The sequence below is a fragment of the Balaenoptera physalus genome (assembly GCF_965194825.1).
Source record: "Balaenoptera physalus genome assembly, chromosome: 1".
Taxonomy (NCBI): Eukaryota; Metazoa; Chordata; class Mammalia; order Artiodactyla; family Balaenopteridae; genus Balaenoptera; species Balaenoptera physalus.
In genome coordinates this window covers 39,993,545-40,009,315 of record NC_138882.1, presented here as the reverse complement: position 1 = coordinate 40,009,315, position 15,771 = coordinate 39,993,545, and the positions used below count along the sequence as shown (strand labels likewise).

The 15,771-nt window shown below is 44.3% G+C and overlaps 1 protein-coding gene across 11 annotated transcripts in view; it reads right to left on the bottom strand.

Moving 5' to 3' along the window:
* The window catches only part of HHAT (hedgehog acyltransferase), a 516,536-nt gene that overhangs the window by 204,956 nt on the left and 295,809 nt on the right, over window positions 1–15,771 (bottom strand). For all 11 annotated transcript variants that reach the window (XM_082464282.1, XM_082464276.1, XM_082464277.1 and 8 more), the window contains one exon: window positions 6,790–6,934. In XM_082464282.1, coding sequence (XP_082320408.1) covers window positions 6,790–6,934 — 145 coding nt within the window. The remainder of the gene's footprint in view (window positions 1–6,789; window positions 6,935–15,771) is intronic.

Here is a 15,771-nt window from a genome sequence, read left to right as displayed (position 1 = left end):
TCACTGCCCCGTGTGCTGGTAAACAGAAACAAACTCAAGGATGGGGTCTACTGCTCAAAAGAATCTGCTCCCAAAGCTGAGACACCTGAGAATGATGACTCTTGCTAGATTTTCCCTTCTGTTACAAAAATGTTACTGAATTCCAAATTAAATATTCTTAACTTTTAACACTTTAAAAAAATGTTCAGTAATGACCTGAGGAGAACGTTTGGTGAAAAGGGTCTCCAGCGCGTGTGATAACCATTTCAGACAGCCAGGGCACTCCCCTTTCACTGTCAGCTGGCATTCACTGGCACGGCTGGTGCTGAGCTATTTCTGCACCCACTGGTAATATAATAACAACTGTGATAAGCAGTCAAATAAATTAATAGTATAAATTCCAGGATGTGTGTTCATTTCAGAAATCCCACGTGATTTCCTGGTTTGAGCCTTAGAGTACAGACTTGGGAATCCTGCTACAGATAGCCTCTTATATATTGAACACATATCAGGTTTAATTAGAGGATAAAGGGAACTTATTTAAATTTTTAAAATTATTTTGGTTTGATTTTAATTTGTAACATGCTTTTTTTTCCTATTGAGAAATAACTAACATATAATTATGGAGCTATAATTGACATGTAATATTGTATTAGTTTAAGGTGTACAATATAATGATTTGATTGTAATACGCTTTTGAATATCACACTGCATATATATGATTGGGGACCAATGAGAGGTAGAGACTTCGAATCAGTAAAAATCAAAATTATTTTCTTTTTATTCGATGAACTGTGTCTAACCATACTATTCTTTACTTGATATTCTATTTAAAGACACTTTAAAATGTTCCCAAATTCCATAAAACTCTTTTCAAATGAATTTGCAAAAACTCCTAGTTAACAGCAAAAAGTTTCACACAGCCTCACAGAAAGCAGGACTTAAATGCACGATGATTCAAACTCCTTTCTAGATATTTTAGAAATTCTCTCAGCTTTAACATAACCCCAGGCACACTTCTGGAGAAGAACTCCCACTCTCTGTTTCTCACGTCCTATGCCTAGTGACTTGTGCTGAAATACTTTTAGGAAAACTGATGCCCACGACATCTGGGTGACCATGTGGCACAGACTAAAGAAGAAACCAAGGCATCTGAAAGTCTTGAAATTCAGATTCCAAGAACGGTCTGTAATGGACCAATGTGCAACCATAGATAAATTACGTCACCTATATCTACGTATCAACTTCACCGCCAATACAATGGGTGGGAAGCTCCTGCTCCTCAAATTCTTCTAGAACTTGCAGAGGACCCAGTGGGGCAGAAGCAGAATCGATCAGAGCAATGAAAACTCCATTGCAAGGTAAGGGCTAGTGAAGAGGGTGAAGGTGCCTGAGACACTGACATCTGCCTTCTGTCTTCCCTCATCAAAGATGAAATTTTAGTCCCAAGAATGTAATGAGATGTGAGGGGAATGAGTTTCTATTTAACCACAGCCTTTAGGAATTTCCAGTGCAACACCCCAATTCGGCTTTAAATAAAATGCCTGTCCAGAGCCATCTGAGTCAGGAGATGACTGAACCTCCTGGTCAAGCTAGTAATCAGGGAGAAAATATACTGTCTCCTTTCTCAGCTAGAGATAGCAAGCACATACGGGGAGTGTAAAGGTTCTGACCTGCATAAGAAAATTGCTAGCTCCTCTCTCATTGCAAGCTGGTGGGAAAACAACCCAATTCTCCTCGCCTTGACACAGGGTCAGGAGCTCAGTGTTGAGATGGAGTTTGCCAACCTAGATCAGGCAACAAGAAGAAGGGAAAACAAACACGTGTGTGTGTGTGTGTGTGTGTGTGTGTGTGTGTGTGTGTGTGTGTGTAAGAGAGATGAGGAGTCAGGCAGGAGAATGGTTGATGGATATACCATGTCTCTACCACCTCCAACAGATGCAGGATCTGGGGCTCTACCACTTAGGAAATGATTAGGTTCCTTTTTGACAAAATCCATGCCTTCTGTTGACTAGATGGACTTTTCAGAAGGAACACGACCCTGCACCCAAACAACACTATAAAGCTCTCAGCCCCCTCAAGGCCAGATACATTCCCAGTGCATACCCATCCCCACTGACTGCCTTTTCTCCCCACTGTCCCAGGACGACAGAGCACTGCAAGAATGCTTGAGACACAGATTTGGAGATTTGGAGTTATAATGCATTGATATTTTTGAGTTACAGAGCAGTCATCAACTGCTTGTTCAAGAAACTAACTTACACTTCAATGTCGAGATTTTAAGGCAGACATGAGAAAGCTCCTTCCAACAACAAATCCTTTTCAGAGCCACAGAGTTATGTAAGAAGCAACCTGTGTTTGCCTCTGCAAAGCATGACACAGCAGGGTCCCTCTTAGAGCAGGCTTAGGGACCAAATCCCCAGCCACAGCCTTCTCAGATCCCTAGACCCAGCTAAGTTCCTTTAAATTCATATATAATAGGCTTAAACAGTCACACTCCTCAAGCTGCTTGAAGTAAATTTCAATAGTAAAAGTTGGGGGATTTTTTTTAAAGGCAAAGATTCTTTATTCTTCCCTGAATTAACTGAACATTACTTTTCCAATCTCTGCAGCAGAGATAACACTGTGTGACATGTACCAGACCCCCAGAAAGCCACTCAGCATTTCCATCCTGTGGCTGGCATTGTCCACTTTTCTGGACAGCTAGGCAGAGCGCACAGCAGAAAGGGAAGGATCTGGTTTTACAGCCTCACATCACCAACCCCTTTGAGACCAGGATAGAGATATTTACATAAGGTAAATATTGAGATATTTACTAAAACAAGCTTTGTAGCTTAAAGCAAACAAATCCATGTCTAAAGCAGTGAACTGGAGTCAGGGAGACAAGGCAACTCCTCCAGGCTAATCATGAGACACTTCTAGAGACACCAGTGATACTGGGAAAAGGCTCCCTAAGGATTAATGAGGCTGTCCTTTAAGGCCTGTGTGTATCCACATCCCATTCTCTGTGGGGCACTGGTAATCTCCTCCATAATCCCTGTCCTCCTTGGACACCTTGGAAGTCTGTGGTGCTACCAGCTCCTCTCTGTCACTGCAAGTCCCAGCCCATCAAGGCACAAAGGGACAAGGGTGGTTACCCTTGGAGGAAGAGTTACCTTCCCATGAAACCTGGAAATCTAGAGACTGAGCTTAACCGCTCTCCGTTCCCCCCAGTCAGACCTCCTGGCTCACTCCATCGCATTTTCCTCCATGTGTAGAGATGGGTCTTGGAAAAACAGGTCCTGATCACGCGGCCGAAGGAAGAGGCCAGAGACAAGCAGGATGTCTAAGTCCTGGCTCATCCATCAGCAGCTAGAGGTACAGCACAACAGTCCCTTATCTGAAACCTTTGGAGCCAGACGATTTTCAGAATTCAGATTTTTTTTTATTTTAGAAAGCTAATATGACACCCCCAGCCGCGTCTGAGGAAGCATCCTATAAACTCAATAATACTTTTTTGTACCAAAACATGAATATTCATACTAATCTTCTATCAGGTCAATCAAATTCGTTATGAAAAGAAATCTAGAGTTCTCAAGGATGGTGGATTTGGCACCATCTGGTTCACTTTCCTCCAAGAGATATCTAAATTCAATCACTCAGGGATAAAAGACCTGCAGCGGGGAACAAACGAGGTAACCACCAAAACCCCAGGAAACCTTCCCTGACTGAGGGCACCCATGGGAAAGACCAGCTGAGATGGGACCAGGCTGATGTGAATTATCTCTGACATAGAAAATGCCTTCTAAGCTGAGCTTCCCTGGCCTCAGAACCCAGAGAGAAACGATTCCAGAGCCCTCCATATTCAGAGAATCATTCGCTCGGGACTCCAGCACCTGGCTCCAAGGAGGACACAGGTGTATCCAGTTGTAGATCATAATAGGACCCACACAGCAGAAGCAGACCAGATATTTCAGAACCCCAATCCCCACTCCCCCGTGTGCCTGATGTTAGCTCCACCGGGTACAGGGCAAATCACACTTTGACCTTCATGTCTTTGAGAAGCAGAAAGAACATCTTACAGCTGCTATCTTTCCTCTGCCCCTTTAAATGCCAGCATCGCCAGGTTTTACCTCCCACCTGTCTCTTCTCACTCTGTGCATGCTGCTCGGCGAACTGTATCCACTCCCACGGCCTCACCCACCACCTCCATGCCCTGTCTCGCAGTCATTCTGTCCCATCCTCCTCCCCAACGCCAGGTCACATTTTTAACTGCCTCTTGGGTGCCTCCAGCCGGTTGCCTCATGTGCCCTGTCCTGCCGTGCCATAGCCTACGGTACCTGTGTGCTTCCCCACATCTCCCTGAACTGCATTTAGGGTTCTGACATGACTGGTTCTGGCCAAGGCAATGTGGGCAGAAACATCGAGTGTCACTTCTGGCGGGGGAGTTTAGTACCTGGTGAACCTGTCCCTGTGTTCTCTTCTCCTCCGTAATGCCGGGACAAGGTGAAGAATCAAAACAGAAACAGTCTAGGTCCTGGAATCACTGCTTAGAAAAAAAACACTGGACCTTCACTGAACTGTGAGAGGAATACACTTCTACGGGGAAAAATTGCTGAGAGTTTGGGATGGTCTGACGTAGCCACTAGTGTTCAATACCCCCATGCACCTGCCTTCTTCATCTAGCAAGTTCCTCCTTCTTGCTCAAAGCTCCAATTCAGATGTCGCCTCCTCTGTGAAATTCAACTTCCACGGGAAGGCCAGCCCTCCACGCTGTGACGTCCAGCAATCCCGTATGCCTTTGGCACAGCAATTATCTGACTCTATTGACACGTTTGCATGCCTGGCTCCCACATTTGTGCTTCTTTCTCCACCCTTGTCTTCTCAGCACCTTACAAGTAGCAAACACCCGCTGTGGTTATTTACTGAAGCAAAGATTAGAGTCTTCTTGCTCATGTGACCAGCAAAGCCCAAGTCAGCATTTTCCAGAGTCATCGTGTTCTTTGCACTGTGCTAGGCATGGTGGGAGGAGGCAAGAAAGGTTGACATTGTGTTGCCCACTTCAAGGAGGATTCTTTTATCTTTAGGTCCTCTGCACCCCATTACCTCCCATCTTTTTTTTTTTTTTTTGGCTGTGTTGGGTCTTTGTTGCTGTGCGTGGGCTTTCTCTAGTTGCAGCAAGCGGGGGCTACTCTTCGTTGCGGTGTGCGGGCTTCTCATTGCGGTGGCTTCTCTTGTTGCGGAGCAGGGGCTCTAGGTGCATGGGCTTCAGTAGTTGTGGTGCATGGGCTCAGTAGTTGCGGCGCACGGGCTTAGTTGCTCTGCGGCATGTGGGATTTTCCCGGACCAGGGCTCGAACCCGTGTGCCCTGCCCTGGCAGGTGGATTTTTTTTTTTAATTTATTTATTTATTTATTTTTGGCTGCGTTGGGTCTTCGTTGCTGTGTGCGGGCTTTCTCTAGTTGTGTTGACAGGCTTCTCATTGTAGTGGTTTCTCTTGTTGCGGAGCAGGGGCTCTAGGCGCATGGGCTTAAGTAGTTGTGGTGCGTGGGCTCAGTAGCTGTGGCTCACGGGCCCTAGAGCGCAGGCTCAGTAGTTGTGGCACCCGGGCTTAGTTGCTCCGCGTCATGTGGGATCTTCCTGGACCAGGGCTCGAACCCGTGTCTCCTGCATTGGCAGGTGGATTCTTAAACACTGCGCCACCAAGACAGTCCACCTCCCATCTTTATTAAAGGGCAGCTTCCACTTAAAAAGTACCTGGTCTTTTCAGGAACTATCAGCTAAAACATTTCTCAGAAAGCAAGATCAAAGGGGTACTGTAGTGACAAGATGAAAGCAGAACAGAGCTCTCTCATGGTCCCTTTGAGCCTGGCTCACCTAAGCCTGCCACAGTTTAGATTCATGACCTGGCACCCTGGGATCATGCAGCTGTGTTGGGGTTATTTCTGTTGTTAAAAGGGCTGCAGCCAAAGCATCGCTGGCTTGTCGGGGACCCAGCTGTAGAGGTAACAGCCTAGCCATGACCATTACCACTTGGCAAAACTTCCGAAACCAAAAACACAAAACCAGGTCACTGGTCAGGGAAACGGAACAGGGGACCTTGGCTCTGAACACACAGTGAACTGGCTGAATAATGTGCTCTGTGAGTAGCTCACATTCTCCCAATACTCTTAGGACGTGATGTAACTCTCAGTTCTAGCCCAAAGGAAATGATGCCCATAAATAAATGATGACCAATTATTAATGCAGTGCAATTACTAATGCAATTTTACCTGCTGCAGGTGTGACTTTGCTGTGGACATGGAGACATACATGACATTAAACACATGTACATTAAACATCAGGTTGGGTGCTGATGCTGGCAAGCCAGTGTTCAGAAAAAACCATCCACAACAAAGAGGTGTGGCAAACCAGGCACCATGCCCATAGCAGCAGCACAATGGGGCTTCTAGAACATTCTCCTGGTAGGACATTCAGAGTAGTAAGTGGAACAAGGTAAGACTCTACAGTATAGTGAAGGGTGATCTAAAGATAGCAGGGAAGATTAGGAAAAATCCAAAAATTGGAGAGGTAACTTAGTAGAAGGGAATGAGAGAGTTTGGGAGATTTGGGATGGTACACTTTGATGATGAGTATCACACACGGCAGATAAAATGTACATCAAAATAGGGAACAGTTAAAACCACAGCTAAACACAGGACTTTGCTCCTGGCTGGTATTTTTATAGGTCACACACCATGCATAGAGCAAGGAATGCCTCCCCGCCGTCACATACGTGATACCAGCTGCACAAATGCGGAAAACAAGAAATTGTCTGAAAACAGCAACTTACCTTGTATGAAGATCCTATTCCAGTAGATTTTCCCAACTTGATTGCCCCCAAGAAACACCAGGTTGGACAGGATCAGCATGGAGGTGGAACAAGATGCAAGGGCAGCATGGAATCGACGGCGAGCTTGTGGGGAGAGGAACTGGGCCTATGGGGAAAAGGTAGAAGGCATCTCATCACAAGGGTGGAAAAAATCGGGCTGAGACTTCACGCAGCCTCTCTCTGTTACCAGCTCAGGATGCCTCCCTGCAGAGCCTGAGGTAGGTTGATATTTAAACAGCTCTCAAAACTTCTATTCCTGCAAGATGCTCATTCTGGTCTAAGGAACGAAGTGACACGCTCCCAAGTTGCTATTTCCTACTGCCAAAATGGGCTTCCCTCTGACATGTGTAACACAAGCACCGAACCTAGTTAGGATCTAGCTGAAATGTCTCCACACGCTTTCTGCACATAAATCTACACGTCCAAGATCTGTTTAGACTCCTCTCCATGATAACAAGCACAACTCTATGTAATGAGGTCAAGCTCAGGGCGATCTTCTGGGCCAGTTATCTTGACCCTGGGAAGCACCCCCATAAATCTGACCCACTATTAGAAGGAATCCCATTAAAAGGGTTCAGGAGAATCAGTACAAGCCAACCCCCTTCCTGGAATCAGAGCTCAGGGTACATGCCCCACCGAGAGTGAACTTGTAGCAGCATCAGAGAAGGTCAGCTTATCACAGCGCCTGAAATATGCAGGAACTGGAGAGATGTTTTCCAGTAATGATGATAAAAAATTCTGTTCGTCCATCCAAGGTCTTCACTGCACTTTTCCTCCCCTTTTAATATTTTCTCAGGGATTTCATAAATTAAACAAAGTGTTTATTTCTCAGCATTGATCATTCTGGTGCCCTACTGAGTGAGATCACAATGCTGTGTCTGGAGTGTGTGTGCCCCATCAGTACGTGCACAGGGAATGTCCTTCGGGACTGCAGATTCAGAATGAGAACAAGCTATGGCTCAACCCAGGGTTTCTGACAAATACCTCAGCCTAATCCAAAGACACAGAAAAGAGGGATTTCCCTGGTGGTCCAGTGGTTAAGAATCCGCCTTCCAATGCAGAGGACACGGGTTCGATTCCTGGTCGGGGAACTAAGATCTCACATGCTGCGGGGCAATTAAGCCCGTGCGCTGCAACTAGAGAGCCCGCGGGCTGCAATGAAAAGATCCCGCGTGCCGCAGAAAGACCCGACGCAGCCAAATAAATAAATAAATAAATAAATATTTTTAAAGATTTAAACAAAAAAACAAAGACATAGAAGAGAGAGAGAGAGCAGAGGTTCTAGAGATCATTCCTGAATATCTTCCTAAAGCCTGCACATCTCTTGGGGTCACTTGAATCTTGATTTCAGCTGTGCTCCAGTTACAAACAGAATTCTGAATTAACAGGCAAAAAGGACTAAGCTAGAGGGTGAGTCTCAAATAGGAGATTTACTTATTCCTGGTGACCCTACTCTGGATCATCTGTGGCTACTCTGTAAGCCTTGGTCAGTGTCCTCTGAAAGCCTAGAGAAATGAATTCCTGATCCCCTCCCCGTTTCTCCCCTGCCAGTCTCAGGTCTGGTCTGTAGGCTCAGATATACCTGCTACCCTATAGCTTCCCATCCATGGCTCTCTCCTCCAGCATCATTTTGGAGCATGGGTTTTACTGCCACCATATGTGAGAGTGTGGCTTTCTCATGGATAAGCTGTGTGTAGCAGGCAGTGACGAAGTTGTCTGCCTGCACACGGTTGTTCTGGAAAGCTCTCAAGTGATGCTGACATGCCCCTGGTTAGAGGCCACTAGACAAGATGACCTCTAGTCTCTCCCCCTCCTCTGAGAGGCCACAAGCATGCACAGGGGATGCTGCCAAACAAGACCAGATAAGAGATAACTACACAGCATAACAACTGGTAATGAAAGAGAAATAGGGATGAAGCAGGATTGAAATTCAGCACTCTTCACCTCTGAGAATAAGGAGACATTAATCTGCCAGTTTCTGCATTTTCAAGCAGAGGAAGATACTTTCTGAGTGTTACTGACTCAATTAGCAGTGACTCAGGAGGTGGGGTGAGAGGAAGCAGGGGGATGGGGGAAAAATCCACAATGATAAATCAAGAAAATATGAACTGTTGTAATTGACATAAATGTGCCCAAATAATTCTCTCCAGGTACAGGGGTCACTGATAACACATTTGATTTCTAAGGAACGTGAGGAACTTCTGTTCAAACCCTATCAGTCTTCCCTAACCTTATATCCTGTTAGGGGAGTTCAAAGACCCCATTGATCTTTCTCTTTTTAATGTCAATTACAGAGAGCCACATTGCTTGGTTAAAGCTCAAAGTGGTTCTCCTTTTGTGGGAAATGATTACAATTATTAAATAATCAACACAGAGATAAGGAGAGAGGAAAACACTGCTTGCGTTGGGTTGCTAAGCGGGGCTGTGGTGCCGGGTTACCTGGTACAGGGCGAGGGCCGGGCTACAGGGGGAGGCAAAGCTGGGGGGAAAGAGGCAGAGCAAGGGAAGAGATGAAGGGGACAGTGAGGGCTGGAAGCATGGGGATCCTCTCTCCAGAACCTGAGGCCCTGGTTCCTACTGCTCTTCCTTTGATTCTCTGATTACCCCAGTATCTCTCTCAGCTACATGACTCAATAAATTCCAATTTCTGCTCAGGAAAAACAGAAGTCAGAATAAGAGCAAATACAAAGGAGCCTCTGATCTCAGAGACAGGAGGGAAGATCTAAAATTTGAAATGACCGACTACAAGTCAATCTTTAGAAACAGTTAATTTATTTTTTAAAAAAATTAGCAAGAATGTTAAAGGCACAGGCTGTTGGAATCAATAGGCTAGAAAGACTTAAGGAGAAATCAAGATGCTCATAGGCAATTCTTGATTATCTGCCCCCGACCCCAGGGTGAGTGGGTGGAAGACAAAATAGATGATGATAAAGAAAATCCAAAAACCTAATTTTAACTAATAGCCCCATCCTCTGAACTGACAAAATTAGCCTTGCCAACACGCAGCAAACTTGACAGAACATTGTGTCTCTTCATTGTGAATCAGTGGGAAGGCAGAATGATGGGCCAGAAGGAAGGAAAAAGAGGACCTGTCTGGATAATCCACAGGAGGGTAATAATTAATAGCAAAGGGGATGGAAGTCTTGGCTGCAACTCGTCTTTCCTCTTTGGGTTCCCTCGCCTCATTGTAGAAGGTGACAGATTTGACATCAGGGATTTCTTTCTATCTTGGGAACCATCTGGCCTTAGTCACTGGTTTACAGGAACTCTAGAGGTAAGCACCAAATTCAGAGTTCCCAGGAGAAAAAAAAATGCCATCTGGGCAAGGCTGGAAGATCCCTTGGCCCAGCCAACTCTGTCAATAAATATGACTTTCTGAGCCCCTAGGGCCACAGGGCCAAAATTCCCACTTTAAACACTTTGTATCTTTTGCACTGTCTCTTCTGAAGTCCTATTGCAATTACTGTCATCACTCCTGTGGTCCTTCACATCTAGGATGCAGGTTGTTCATGTGCAGGGTCAAGCCCCACATGTTAGTCACCCATCCTCATGGTTCAGGTGCTTGAAAGGTTGCGGAATTGTAAACCAAATAGGGAGAAAAATAAAATCATTGTGCAATGAAGAGCCATCAGGTATTTTCATACCGCCAACTTGATCAGATAAGGCGCTGATTAGTAAACAGATTTTCATTCTCATTAACATGACTACATGAGGATAAAAAGGAGCCCTGGTCTGGTCATGGTCTCTTCCCAGAGGATAGATGAGTCTGTGGCCATCCAATATTCTGGCAGCAAAAAAAAAACTGGGAGTGGCACTGTACCCCAGGGGATGTTTGGAAATTTGCTGGACATTTTTCGTTGTCCCAAGGACAACGCAATTGCCAGGAGGTAACTGTGGCATTTGATGGGCCAGGGATTATAAACATACTGCAATGTGTGGGATAGAACCGTCCTGCCCAAAATGTCAACAGCGCCCTCTTGAGAAAGGATCAAAGGTTTTCTTCTACTTTCATTATAGAGCTAACTTCTCTCTCGGCCCACGGGGCACAGAACCTCCCTTCCTCTCTCATTAGGAGCAATGGCAAAAACATGCCCCTTTCCCCCTGGGGCCCAGAAAAAATGCATCCCAGGGCAGGGAAAGCGTTCTTTTATAGTGTCCCAGTGCTAGGCCCCCTCGCCTCCCCCCCACTACCACCTGGTATCACATTTGAGAGAGGAGGAGCCACTTGTGTCCCCAGTTATGTTCAGGCAAGACGCAGCAACCGCCTCACCCTCACAGCCCTGAAACCTGGAGGAGAAAGGAGGAATGGGAGGCCGAGCACGCTGGAAAGCACCACTTTGTTCCCCTGCAGGGGTGACCAGTGCTCTCGCACAGACTCTTAACTCATGCGACAGGTTGGGGCAGTTTCTCTCCATGTTAGTGTCGATATAACCCACTCTTCAGGCCCAAGGGCAGGTACCCTCTAATTCCTCTGGGTGAGCTCGCTGTCTCTGAAAGAAGAAACAAGAGCTGGTGTGTGGAAATGCTATAACTAACAGTTTAGCGATGGCTCTAAACTTCCCTCTAAGACACCAACTCCAAAGGTGAGGCATGTAACCCAAACAAAGGAAACCTGGGGCTGAACTAAACGTCTGTCAGAAGAGTTTGCAGTTCCTGCTGCGAGGTGTCTGCAAGTGTGTTTATTCACATCTCCATGGCAACCCCTCTATCTTTTCCAGTCAACATCCTGTCCTTGGAAATCACAGGACTGGCCAGGCAAACAAGCCAGGGTCTGGGGGGTGCGGTCCATGGAATCTGGGTCAGAAGTGATGCTCAGAGTGGCCATGGGGGGTGAGAGGCAGATGGTGTGGTGGGGCTGCAGGTGGCTGTGCTCCGGGGACCCTGCACTTGTCCACGGAGGGCCTGCACGTGGGGCCGAGACAGGAGGAGGGGACGGGCTGAGCATCTGGGGGAGCATATGGGCCGGAGGAACGGCTGCTGGAGACAGTGACAAAGGCTTGGCAAGTGGGACCTGATGCTGTTTATTTTTAAGTGGGGGAAAAGCTAAAAAAAGAAACTGGGTGGGTTTGAGCAGCTGGACACAGTTCTTCCATATAATCACTGAAGTTTTTCATTTTCTAATAAAAACACTAACCAGAGGGAAAGAGAGGATAAACAAGGACATGGCAATGGGAGAGACTAGTGCAGACCAGGGAGAGCAAACGAGGGGTGGACACCCCACAGGCCATAAAGATGAGACCAAAGACAACAAAAGAAACAATTAGAGTTCTTGTGAAAGAGAAGGGTGGTCGGAGTGAAACGCTCAGCGTCAGGAGGACCCAAACCCCAAAGTCATTCCAGTGTCCCTGTCCCATCTCTGTAGCAACCTGCCAGGACACTGCTCCCCTTGCTTCCTTTCTCAAGGCACTTGGGTCATTTCCACTTAGAAGTCTGTGTTTTACCAGTTACCCATCTCTCTCATGTTCCCACCAGCATGGTAAGTTCCTGAAGGACAGCGTGGCCTATTCTTCAATCTGTATCACCCAAGGCCCAAGCATACTCTGTGTGAGCTCAATAATTATCTTACACCTGTTCCTCCCTTTTCCCTACATAAGTTACAGAATCTCCTGATTTCCTTACTATTCCATCCCCACGCTATATCCAAGCCAAGTGAATACATGAAGGCACTCAGAAAGCAACACTTCCTTCCCCCTTGTACATGTATGGAGCATCAAAAAATCTCTGGCCAATGAAGTTAAATTTTTCAATCTCTGTTTGCTACTGTGATCTAAGCAATGCATGCTCCTAAGAGAGAGTCAGATACCTGCAGTGATGAAGGCAAAGCCGGTTTTGCTTAAACGGAACAGTTACCTGCTCCATAGTTTAGAAGTCCAGTTCAGTTAAAAACAGCAGAGGCTATAACTTAGGATCCAAATCCATGCAGCATATGAAGAAATTTCAGACAACTTTCAAATAACTAAGCAAACAGCTGTCTCCTGTTACATTTAGAAAGCTTAAGCCATATATTAAGTGCCTGGGGTCCTGCTGAAAGTTCTGGAATGGCCGACAGAACCGTGTCACCCTGTGTTTTTACTTTTCCACTACCATGGACCCACCTCCAGTCTGTAGGTCTCTGCTCTGGATTTCGCAGAAGCCTCTTTCTTAACTGGCATGCTCTACTCTGGCCTTTATCCCTCTAGTTCATCAAGCACACTGACTATGACTCTCCATTATGCAAAGTATTTTAGCGGTTTTTCGTTGCTTATGGACGAAAATCGAAACTGGGAAGGCACTTTACAATCAGAGCCCATTTCACTTTCCAACCTTAACTCCTACCACTGTTTATCAATGGTATAGCTCTATTCACTGCTCTCCAAACATAACATGCACTTTTACATCTCTGTGCCTTTGTAAAAGCTGTTTTCTCTACTTAGAATGTGCCCTCCTTATTCCTTCTTCAAGCTCCAGCCCAATGTCAGCTCAGGAGAGCAATAGCTTTGGACCAGCCCAAATTGGGTTCAGGTTCTGGCTTTCCACCTTTTAACTGTGCTGCCCAGAGCGAGCTCAGGCTCCCCATCTACCTAGTTTACAGTTGGTATTTGATAACTGTAGGCCACCCTAAACCTGGGAGTGTTGGTCACCTATTTTTTGTTTCTATAAGCTATGGGATAGATAGCATCAATCTATAGGTCTTAGAGAGCTACAATTTTTACAATTTTTAATGTAAAAAAATTCACTATGTGAGGAGCTTTACTTATACTGCAAAGTAGGTTAAATTATTCCCATTTTACAAAGGAAGAACTAAAGGAGCAGACATTAAGTAACTGGCCCCAGGTTACATACACTGGTAGTACAGAGCAGGATTCACACAGGTTTCTCTAACTCAATGTCTTCCTACCCCCCACTACATTATACAACTTCACACCTGTGTAACAGTGATTATACCCTCCTCTAGACTGGAATCTTTAAGAAGTTGATCTCTTCAGTGCCAGATACAAAGTAGATTTTCAAGAAATGTTTGTTCCACAGATACTTCATGCATGTGTTCCTTTAGCAATGGTTGATAGATACCCACCAAGTGTCAATTTCAGGACCTCAATATCTTCAAGAACAATATGGCTTAGAATGACATTGGACTTTTAAAAAGTAATTGGAATTCACAATTACAGAAGGAGGTTTAGGATATCTCCCTAGAAAATGACACCTAACAGACCAAAAGTAAGAAAGAATACAGAGTTTCTGAATAGAAATTAATAGGCCTAGCATCCAAATTGAAAAGGATGAAAAATTACCTCTGTTCACAAATGACATGATCTTATATGTAGAAAGCACTAAAGATTCTATTTAAAAAGTTATAACTAATAAATTCAGCAAAGGTTGCAGTATATGAAATTAACATGCAAAAATCAGTTGCATGTCTATACATTAACAATGAACAATCTGAAAAGGAAATTAATAATTCCATTGACAATAGCATCAAAAAGAATAAAATACTTAGGAATACACTTAACAAAGGAGGCAAAATATTGTACACTGAAAACTACAAAACACTGTAGGTATGACATCCATATTCATGGGCTGGAATACTTAATATTGTTAAGATGATATTACCACCCAAAGCTGCCTCTAGCTTCAATGAAATCCCTATCAAAATCCCAAAGATTTTTGTTTGCTGAAACAGAAAAATTCATACTAAAATTAACATGAAATCTCAACGGACCCCTGAATGGTCAAAACAATCTTGAAAAAGAACAGGAGGGTCAATCAAGATGGTGACATAAGGGGGTCCTGAACTCCACTCCTCCCGTGGAGGCACTGAATGGACAGCTATATATGGAGCAATTCCCTGTGAAAGAAATCGATAAAATATAAGAAAGTATCAAACAGAAATCATAGAGCTGAAGAATACAATAACTGAACTGAAAAATTCAATAGAAGGGTTCAACAGTTCAACAACAAACTAGATCAAGCAGAAGAACAGATCAGCAAACTCAAAGACAGGGCAGTGGACTTCATCTAATCAGAGGAACCAAAAAAAGAGAATGAAAATGAGTGAAGATAGCTTAAGGGACTTATAGATGCCATCAAGCAGACCATTGTATTATGGGGGTCCCAGAAGGAAAAGAGAGAAAGAGGCAGAGCACTTATTCACAGAAATAATGGCTAAAAACTTCCCTAACCTGGGGAAATAAACAAACATCTATATCTAGGAAGCCTAAACAGTACCAAATAAGATAAATCTAAAGAGACCCACACAAAGACACAGTATAATTAAACTGTGAAAAGTTAAAGACAGAGAGGACCTTAAAAGCAGCAAGAGAAAGCAACTTGTTATGTACAAGCGAACTCCCATAAGACTATCAGCATATTTTTCAACAAAAATTTTGTAGGCCAGAAGGAGCAGCATAATATATTCAGATTGTTGAAAGAAAAACACTGCCAACCAAGAATACTTTACCTGGCAAAGTTGTCCTTCTGAATTGAAGGAGAGATAAAGAGTTTTCTAGAACAAAAACAAAAAAAAGCTGAAGGAATTCATCACCACTAAACCAGCCTTACAAGAAATGTTAAAGGGATTTTTTTCAAGTTGAAACAAAAGGATGCTAATTAGTAACAGGAAAACATGTGAAAGTATAAAGCCTAATGGTAATGGTGAATATATAGCTAAATTCAGAGTACTCTAATGTTGTAATTGTGGTGGGTAAATCACTTACAACTCTAGTATAAAGGTTAAAAGCAAAAAGTTTTAAAGATAACTACAAGTACATAATTTGTTAATGAATACACAATGTAAAAAATGTAAATTGTGACATCAAAAACATAAAATGTGTGGAGTGGAAGTGTAAAAACCTAGAGCTTTTGTATGCATTTGAAGTTAACTTGTTATCAGCATAAAATAGACTGTTACAAGTATAAGATGTTTTATGAAAGCATAATGGCAACCACAAAGCAAAAACCTACAGT